Source organism: Mastomys coucha, unplaced genomic scaffold, assembly GCF_008632895.1.
Source record: "Mastomys coucha isolate ucsf_1 unplaced genomic scaffold, UCSF_Mcou_1 pScaffold22, whole genome shotgun sequence".
NCBI classification, from domain to species: Eukaryota; Metazoa; Chordata; class Mammalia; order Rodentia; family Muridae; genus Mastomys; species Mastomys coucha.
In genome coordinates this window covers 115691632-115700947 of record NW_022196905.1, presented here as the reverse complement: position 1 = coordinate 115700947, position 9316 = coordinate 115691632, and the positions used below count along the sequence as shown (strand labels likewise).

Below are 9316 nucleotides of genomic sequence, written 5' to 3'. Positions count from 1 at the left end.
CTGGAACTCACTCTGTAGACCAGGCTGGCCTCGAACTCAGAAATCCGCCTGCCTCTGCCTCCCAATTAGCCGGTGTTCTTTATCACTAGGTGCACTACTAGGTAAGGGTCTTGTTTGATTTAGGCAGTTACTGTAAGAATTGAGCAAAATGGGGATACTTCATAAAAATACCAAAAAGCAAGGGAGGTCCATTAAGCCTAAAGACGAAGAGCTTCAGAAGGGTTTACAGAGCAAAAACCCATCCCCAAGAAATGCCCAGTTCCAGGAAACGGCCCCTGGAGGGTGGATCTCCCCCCACCCCTCCTACGTGCAATAACCAGCCCACGTTGTAAGCTGTAAAACTCTGTTCTGAAAAGGTATAAAAACTACGAGCTTTGTTTCCTCTGGGTTGCTCTTGCCCCAATGCAGGACACGACCCTAGTTCAAAACAAAAAAACAACAAAAAAAAAAACCCTCATGCTATTTGCAGCAATCTCCTTCCTGATTCTTCCCGAGTGGGGCTTTCATGCCAATTTAACATTACTATTAATGACTCTTAACAGACTCCGGCATTACTATTAATGTCTCCACCGTGGGCACAGGACTGTGACTCAGAGTCTATTCTTTTGGCTTCTAATAAACGTCCTGAAGTTGCAGCTCCAGGTTATACAAGAGGCTGATGATCTGGGAGGGTGCCCTGTATTTAACCTGAAGCCTCAGTCAATATCTGAGGAGCTAGCCAATACTGTTGATCATCTTCCACTGGGCTACCTCATGCTTGCAAGAGGGCTGCCAGCAACCCACAGATGCAGCAAACTTCCTGTTTCCTTTTCAGTGATAGCAAAGCACCTTCCTCTTCTCTGTGCTGTGGGAGAAGCTCCCTCGGTTCCTTTGAGGACACTGTCAGTAATTATAAGCCCATTCCTGTGGCAGACTCCAGGAAATAACCCACCTGTTACCCCTGCCCCCAGACTTGGTTTCTCTGTGTAGCTCTGGCTGTCCTGGAACTCACTCACTCTGTAGACCAGGCTGGCCTCAAACTCAGAAATCTGCTTGTCTCTGGTTCCTCAATGCTGGGATTAAAGGCATAGATCCACGTTAGCCTCTTACGTCCGTTCCTAGTCCAAGCATTGATTGGGAAGGATGGGCTGATTTGGCAATCTGACAGTGATGGAGACTGACCTGCTGTGTGTACCATGACCAGCTGCTCCTGTTTGTAGAAGCTGATTGGTTGGCTGGGTAAACTGGAATCTGCTCAAGAGGATTCGTTTGCATTTGTTTGAGTGTGTCTCTGATCCTCAGAGCCAGAGGTGGAGGAGCCTTGAAGGGTGGGGGTAGGGGTGAGGGTGGGGGGCTTGCTCCGGGCGCTCCAGCATTTTCCCATCTGGTTCCATTTGTTTACAGGGGGCAGCTTTGTTTGCTCTAGGCTACTCTGGGAGCCAGGGGAGGGGGCTCGTTCTTCCTGGCAAGAGGACTTAGTTCAGCACCCAGGAAGACCGCTAGGGGAAACCTTCCCTAGGGAGGCATATTTCTAACCACTGCCCACCCAGTGGCAGACAGTGGAGAGCCGTCAAGCGGCCTAAAAAGCCGGAAACCAGGGGAGCTTCCAGATGGTGAAGGGCGGGCTGGGGTAGAGTCATTGCCTAGCATGCTGTGAAGCCCTACGTTTAATCTCCAGACAAACTCTGAAAACAAGTCGTCTTAGGTCACTGTGTAACAGAAAGGAGGCATTTAATGGAGAAGCGAGAGGAAAGAGAGATGAGCCCAGGGAGGGAGGGGATGGGAGCTGACTTAGTGGCCAAGGTGACCCCCTTGGCACGGCTAAGTTGGACACGGGGCAACTGAGGGTAGCCCAGGAGTGCGTTGGCCCTGTCCCGCTGGTGAACTCCGGGTTCTCCGTGGGTCCGGTTGTCTCGGCTGTCTTTAGAGAACGCGAGTCGCCTCTGTCACAAAGGCGCGGGTTCCAGGGCGGAGAACGCTGGGTGCGGAGCTGGCTGGCCGTTTAGACACTCCAGCTGCCACTACCGGGAGCCGGAGCCGTGGGTGGTAAGTTAGGGCACACACAGCGCCCTCTGCCGGGGATGAGCAGAGGCTGGGGACTGCCACAAGGCTGGAACCAGCCATTGCCACCATAAACGCTCCCCAAGCCCAAAGAGCTATATCTTCTCTCAAGCGTCTGTGTATTTATCACTTATCCACTCACTTATTTGAATCAGAGTCTCATATATCACAGGCTGGCCTTGAAGTCACACTACAGCCAAAGGTGATCTTGACCTCATGATCTTCCTGTTTCCACCTCCTGGGGCTGCGTTGTCTGGCCATCACTGCCATGCCCAGTTTTATTTTCCTTTTAAAAATAAACCGTGTCACTCACTTAGGATCCTCCCAGAACCCACTTTGTCATTTAGAAGCAGGAAGTAAGTATGGGCTCCCTGCTTCGGCCGTTACACAGGAGTTGGGAAAGTTGGCAGGACCTAATGAACTGGGAGGTGTTCAAGGAGGTCGGGGGAAGGGCATTCATTCAAACTGTGTTTGGGAGAGCTGACTTCTCCCCAAAGAAGAAGGCTCCAGAAACCATCAAGACAAGGTTCCCCTTTAATTTGATTTACCAAACTTCAATCATCTCCATCCCCATGACATTTTCAAAAGAACAGCTCACACAAGCTAGGGGGGTGCCTGAGGCTGGCTACAGTTTCCTTGCTTCAGCCTCCACCCCGGATGTTCTCTCTGCCCAGAATCACACACCCCTCCCCCCATTTGGCTCAGTTTGGTGAGTTTCTTTTCATTCTTGAGAACTCAAAGGATGAATAGGAACACCAGCACATCTTGCTGGAGCCCTTCCCACTCTTTGACCCTGGGCTGTCATTTTTTAGCATCTTATCTTGAGGGTGATTCACTACAGCTCAGTTCCCCACAACACTAAGCACACAGTAGGCGCTTGTTTGTATGCCAAATCAATTTACACATTCACACTACCGTAACTCTCATGGTTTTACAAGCCCCCAGAAAATTCATTTCAAATTGCCTCATGAAAGGTCCTTCTTGTTTGGTGTGATTGGACGTGATCCAGAGGCATCTTCTGCTCTGGCTAAGCCCTGAGGTTTTGGTGTTTATGGTTTCTCTCTATGCTAGCTTGATTCATGCAGCCCTGTGGAATTGGCTGACCTTAGATCCCCACGTTAAAATTCAGTTGCTAAATTCTCTCCAGCGTACAACAGGTATTAAAGGAGCACAGTTGTGGGCGGGGATTATGCAGATTAGGCGAGAGCCTGGCCCTCCTCACTTTGCAGATTGGAAACAGAGGCTCCAGAGAGCAGCACAGATGCACCTGAGGTCTTAGAGGTTGGGGAAGAATGTGAATGGAGAGCCTGGGATTCCACATAGGACCTCACAGTTTCTGGGACACAGTGGTCCTCACAACCCTTTGGGGCTTGTCAGCTCATGTCCCCACTCCTAAGTGCCTTTGAGCAGGAGACATTCAAGTTCTGGCGTGATAAAATGTCCCTCTGGGTTGCTGGTTCCTGATCTGAGAAGTGTGTGTGTGTGTGTGTGTGTGTGTGTGTGTGTGTGTGTGTGTGTGTGAAGTCACTGTTAAATTCGGGGTGGGTGTCCCACTCACAAAGACACAGGGACGGAGATCAATTAGCATGAGGTTTTTACTGATCCAGTATACTGGGGTTGGCTTGCAGTCAGGCAAAAGCGACCCCTGAGGGACGATAGCTCTTACTTTTTATACCTTTTCAGAACAGAGTTTTACCACTTACAACTTGGGCTGGTTACAACTTACAACATGGGTTGGTTATCTTTCCCATTATTCTTTCATTTCTATTCACCTTTGTCCTCCAGGAGAGGAGTAGAGACCTGTTACATGTAGGAGGGGTGGGGGGGTCTCCCCCCACCCCCTCCAGGGCATCTCTTGGGGATGGGTGTTTGCTTAGTAAACCTTTCTGGAGCTCTCAGTCTTTAGGCTTAATGGATATCCTTGGCTTCTCAGTATTTTTATGAGGCTTCCCTTAGGCTTAATGGACATTTCTGGCTCCTTGGTATTTTTATGAGGTGTCCCTGTTTGTTCAATTCTTACATCACAGCTTAGTCGGGATTTCAACTCCATCTTGTGTGTTTGTGTGTTGGATAGGTATGTATCAGTGGGTAGCGCTGGCCCAACATGGATGAAGCACAAGATATGGTAGCATATGCCTTTAATCCCAGCACTTTGGAATTGGAGTTGGAGGATCAGGAGGTCAAGGTTATCCTTGGCTGCATACTGTGTTTGAGGCCAGCCCAGGCTACAGGCGACTCTGTCACAAAATCAAAAACCAAAGCAGCTCCCTCAGGTTGATCACCAGTGGTCTCTCTGCCTCACACTGAAGTCACCTGGGGACCAGAGGCCTTTCCTTTAGAGATGTGAGGAGAAGGGTGACAGTCAGGCTGGGGCCATCTGCCCAGGTCCTAATAATAAACTGGGAGTGGAAGAAGCTTCCAGCGTGACCTGGGGGTAGGGGCTCTTGTTAAACTCAGCGCCAGCCATCTGCCATGTCCCCTTGTATGCCAAGCTGTGGGTGGAAGAGGGGACTGTGAGAGAGAGGAGAGGCCTATGGGTCCTCACTACCAGCAGGGCAGCCCACTTCCTTTTTCCTCTTTTCCTCTGGGCAGGACATTGCAGACAGAGAAGACACAGAGTGAACTAGAAAGAGGTGGGCTTGCTGGCATTGACCTCCAGGACCCAGTCTCTAAGCAGAAGGGAAGCTCAGATCCATCTCAATGCCACTGGTAGGTAACAACAGCTGGTCACTCAATGTCCCTTCACCAACCATCCTACCCCAACATCCCATCTCTGAGCACCAACTTTATAGATGGGAGTAGCTTATTTACTCTCCCAGAAGTGTAAGACTTAAACCCAGGACCCTCGGGACTTCTCAACTCAGCAAGACACTACTACATCGAGTTTTGACTATCACCTGGCAGCCCAGGGTGGGTCTATCCTATGACAGACAAGCAGATGCCATCACCCCAGGGTGGGCGTCCCCTTGTCCTGGGAACCCCACCTAGAGACTTATCTGGTTACCTGGGCATCCTCTTTCTCTATTTTGCCCAGATGAGGAAAAGCAGATGGAAGTCCACTTTAGGTCACATGGGCATCCTCTTTCTCTATCTTGCCCAGATGAAGAAACACAGGAGGAAGGGCTCTTTGGAACTTCCTGAGAAAGTCAAAGAGCTGCTCGCCGAGGCAGAGCTACGGAAACTGAGGCAGCAGTTCCGCAAGATGGTAGACAGCCGAAAGTCCTTCAACTTCCGTAACCAGCGCATGATTGCCAACCAGTAGTAAGAGGGGTGTGCTGGTGCTGGTCTAGGGAACGGCTCGGGCTGAGGACGTGGGACACACTGAACTCACCTGGGGACCAGAGGCCTTTGATCCTGTACTCTAGAGCTTCACGGGAGGATATACAGTGAGCAGGATCCAGAGGTCTAGGGGACCCCTGAGCGGCAGGTGGCCCTCAACCAAGCCCCGTTTTTCTCTTGGCTGCCCCTCTTGCCCTTTGCAGACAACACCCTCACATATCAATCCCAATTCCAGCACACGTGGAACCTGGTTGGTTGGGATGTTCACTCCTGTCCAGTCCCGTGGCAGTGGCAAGCGGGGCCAAAGGATCCCAGAGGGACAGGGAATATTACCGTGCTATGGCAGCCTTTTGCAATTGGGGGCTCCTGTCTGTAAGCCCGTTTCTGTAAAAGCAGAAGCCAGACTCCATCAAAGAGAACCTCGCTGTCAGGATGTTTGGCGTTCAAAGACGGGTATGAGGGGGATCTTTCCTTTCCCATAGATTCATTTACTTGGGGCTAGGCTGGTCCCTACCCTGGTGTAGAACCCTGTCAGTTTTTAAAACAGTTTTTTTCCAGAGCACTTTAGCGCCATCTGTTGGAAAAGCACAAAGTCCTTTTAGGTTAGTGAGATGATTCAGCTAGTTTGATGGCCTGACTGAGTTCGGTCCCAGACACCCACAAGGTTAGAGGGAGAGAGCTGACTCCATGTGCACAGAGTGGTATGCTAGCGCCCATACATATGTTCATACATTCATGCATAAATAAATATATGCTGACAAACGAAAGTGGACTCTGGAGAGGTGACACAGCAGGAAAGAGCACTGGTTGCTCTTGCAGAGGATCTGAGCTCAGTTCCCAGGACCCACATCTGCCTCACAGCCACCTAGAACTTCAACGCCATAGATTCTATCACTCTTCTGGCCTCTACAGGTACTCCCTCCATGCCTACTCCCATATGAATAAAACAACAGAATAAATACATTGCTGTGCATGGTGGCATACATACACCTTTAATCCCAATGTTCTGGAGAGGTGGGTCTCTGAATTTGAAGGCAGTCTGCTCTACATATAGAGTTCTGGGCTAGTCAGGGCTGCACAGTGAGCCAGTATATCAAGATAAAATTTAAAAGGAAAATAAGGGGAATCTGTGAAGTTCCTCCTTACACTTCAGGGTACTAGCTCCCTTTGCCCAGCCTCAGCCCTGCCTATCCACCAGCTGCATGCCAGGAATGGCTTAAGGGTTCCCTAGCCTTGTGAGACTAAGTGGGTGTGCCAGACAATGCAGAGACAGGGCATCCTTTGTCATTACATTGTCCTACTGGACAGTTTTATTCCTGGACCATGGCTCATTGGCTCCTGCCTCTACATCCCAAACCTGACTGTGTGCACGGGTAATGGGATAGACCTCAGGTCTACAGGCTTATAAGGAAACACTTTACCAATTGAGCCATCTCCCCAAAGTCACACAGTGAAAGAATTTTACTGGCACCAGGACAGCCTTCCCTTAAGGAGGGGGGAGCAAGGAAGATGGGGACAATTGAGGTCAGGGATGTGGGGCTCCAGATCTGAACCGGAGCCTCCTACCCTGAAGTCCCCCTCCTCTCACCAGGACCCTGGGCATCTCCCAGGCTCCTTTTATGGTTGGGGCACTCTGTGGGTTTTATTGAGGTGGTTTTAGGAGCTACTGGGCTAAGCTAGAGCTACCTTCCTTCAGCAAGGAAATAGAGAATCTGAAAGCTGAGCAGGCAGAGACCACCCTGCTTCTGAGCCTTGTGAAGTCTCCAAAGAACCTAGACATCAACCAGAAAAATTTCATGGAGCTGCGCTTCCTGCTGCAGACCAAGGGGGACTACGAGGCTCTTATCTCCTCCATGAAGGTGCTGTTGGGAGAACTGGATGACAAGGTGAGGCTTCCCTGGAGGGGACAGGGACGGCACAGCTAACATCGCATGGGAGCTCAGCTCCGTCAAACCCGCATGTCCCCTGCCACCTCAAGGCTCAGAACCCACCCCAGCCTCCTTAGCATCAGGCAACAAGGGCAAGGTTTTGTTGCTGTAACGAAGATCACCTTGGGCTTCAAACAATGCCAGTTTCTCCTTCCTTCATGCTGTGTGCCAAACACGGGTCAGAAAGGGGGCAGTTATCTTTTCATCCTTGGACTGAGATGGCCAGTAGCATCTCTCTGGGACACTGCCAGGCGTTATGGTAGGAGAAAAGCCTTCTGGGAAGTCTCATGTGGGCCATGGAATACACCTGCCATTCTGAACATGATTCATCGGTTCAAAATAGTCCCTCAAGACCATCTGTCATTGCTGCAGCCCTCCTGGATGATGGCATTTCCCGTGTCTCTCTGCATCCCAACCCTTCCTCTTAGGATAGGGAAGACATACCCTGAGTCATTGTGTTGGAAGTATGTAACTCTTTAATTTATTTGCATTGACTTATTTTGGAGGCATATAGTTATAACCTTGGCTAGCTTGGAATTCACTGTGTAGACCAGGCTGGCCTTGAAGTCACAGAGATCTACTTGTCTCTGCCTCCTAAGTGCTGGGAGTAAAAGTGTGTGTCATCATGCCCACCCATCCTTACTCTTTTTGTTTTGTTGTAATATTTTCTTTTTAATTAAGTGTCTATGCCTGTTTCTGTGTGTGAGTACGTGCATGGGGAAGTAGTGCCCATGAGACAACTACTGTGGGTGCTGGGAACAAGACTCAACTTGTCTGTAAGCCCCCTGGGAATGGAACTTAGGACCCTGTGCATGCTAGCCACATCCTCTATCACTGAACTGTGTTTCCAGTCCCTTATTTATTCATTTTAAACAATATGGTACCCAAGTAAGACTGTAAAATAGCAAATGACACTAAATTCAAACGCATTTTGATAAGTGAACACTTGGGTCCAGCATATCTAGAATGGCCCTGTGAAATCTTTTTGCAAAAGACCCACAGTCATACTTGGGTTTTCCAAGCTCCGGTATCTCTGTGGAAACTCCTCCAGTGGCTTTTCCAATAAGTCTTTATTTGCAGCCCCTGGTGTGACTGACACTCTCAGAGACTGCACACATGTAGAGGGCCATCAAGGCTTTAGAGAGATACTTCTGCTGAATGTGGGCTGCTTGTGCCTGCGACTCAAAGAGCCACATCTGTGTGGTGCTGATGGCCTACTCTCCAAAGTGAACCAACTCCTGGGGAAGTTTCAGATACATCAAAGCATAGTCTTCCCATGATGAGAGTCTACCTGGTCACTTCAAGAAGAGCCCTCAGTCTCATTCATAAGCAGAGGAACTGGGCATGTAGGGAATATCCAGATGGGCACTGGGAAGTCACAGCAGCATTGTGGAAACAGCTGCAGATGTTCGGTAGCTCCATTCCTAGGCCCTTCTTAGGCTAACAGGGTTGACGACCAAGTTTTGCCACCACAGGGGTCAGTGCCATTTCCTCTGGAAACCGTGGCTTGTGGGGGCTGGAGAGATGGGGAATTTCTGCTCACTGGTGGGAAAATTCACACTCAGAGCCAATTTTCTCTTTACCCTGGACACGGTGGGAATAAGTTGGCTGGAATCCGGGAGCCCAGTCAGACCTGTTTAAGGGATGAGAGTCAAATGCCACTTTGGCTTTAACCCGGTTCCCCCGTGGGAATGGTCATACTGTTGCAGCTGGATGGTCCCCATCCCATCTCCTCTCTCTCTGTCTCTCTGTCTCTCTGTCTGTCTGTCTCTGTCTGTCTGTCTGTCTGTCTCTCTCTCTCTCTCTCTCACTCTCAGATTGTTCAGATGGAGAGAAAGATCACGAACCAGAGACAGATCTTCTTGAAGACACAGGAAGCCAATAACCCCAAGAAGCTGCAGAAACAAATCCACATTCTGGAGACCCGACTAAACCTGGTAGGCGAGGGGCTGTTCTCTAAAGCCCCACCCAGTCCACATCCCACCCCACCCTCCACCCCCACTTCCAATTCCCACTGCACCCCATGCCCTCACCCCCACTCCCACCCCATCCTCCACCCCCACTTCCAA

At 50.1% G+C, this 9316-nt stretch overlaps 1 protein-coding gene across 4 annotated transcripts in view; it reads left to right on the top strand.

Moving 5' to 3' along the window:
* The window catches only part of Ccdc63 (coiled-coil domain containing 63), a 32630-nt gene that overhangs the window by 4326 nt on the left and 18988 nt on the right, over positions 1 to 9316 (top strand). Inside the window, exons 1-5 of one of the 4 annotated variants that reach the window (XM_031337755.1) lie at positions 1907 to 2025; positions 4633 to 4749; positions 5141 to 5301; positions 7016 to 7205; positions 9065 to 9184. In XM_031337755.1, the coding sequence (XP_031193615.1) occupies positions 4741 to 4749; positions 5141 to 5301; positions 7016 to 7205; positions 9065 to 9184 (480 nt within the window). In that variant the 5' untranslated portion in view covers positions 1907 to 2025; positions 4633 to 4740. Of the gene's footprint in view, positions 1 to 1906; positions 2026 to 4632; positions 4750 to 5074; positions 5302 to 5715; positions 5773 to 7015; positions 7206 to 9064; positions 9185 to 9316 lie in introns of those variants that run through there. The other 3 variants (XM_031337753.1, XM_031337754.1, XM_031337756.1) reach the window with 3 other exon arrangements.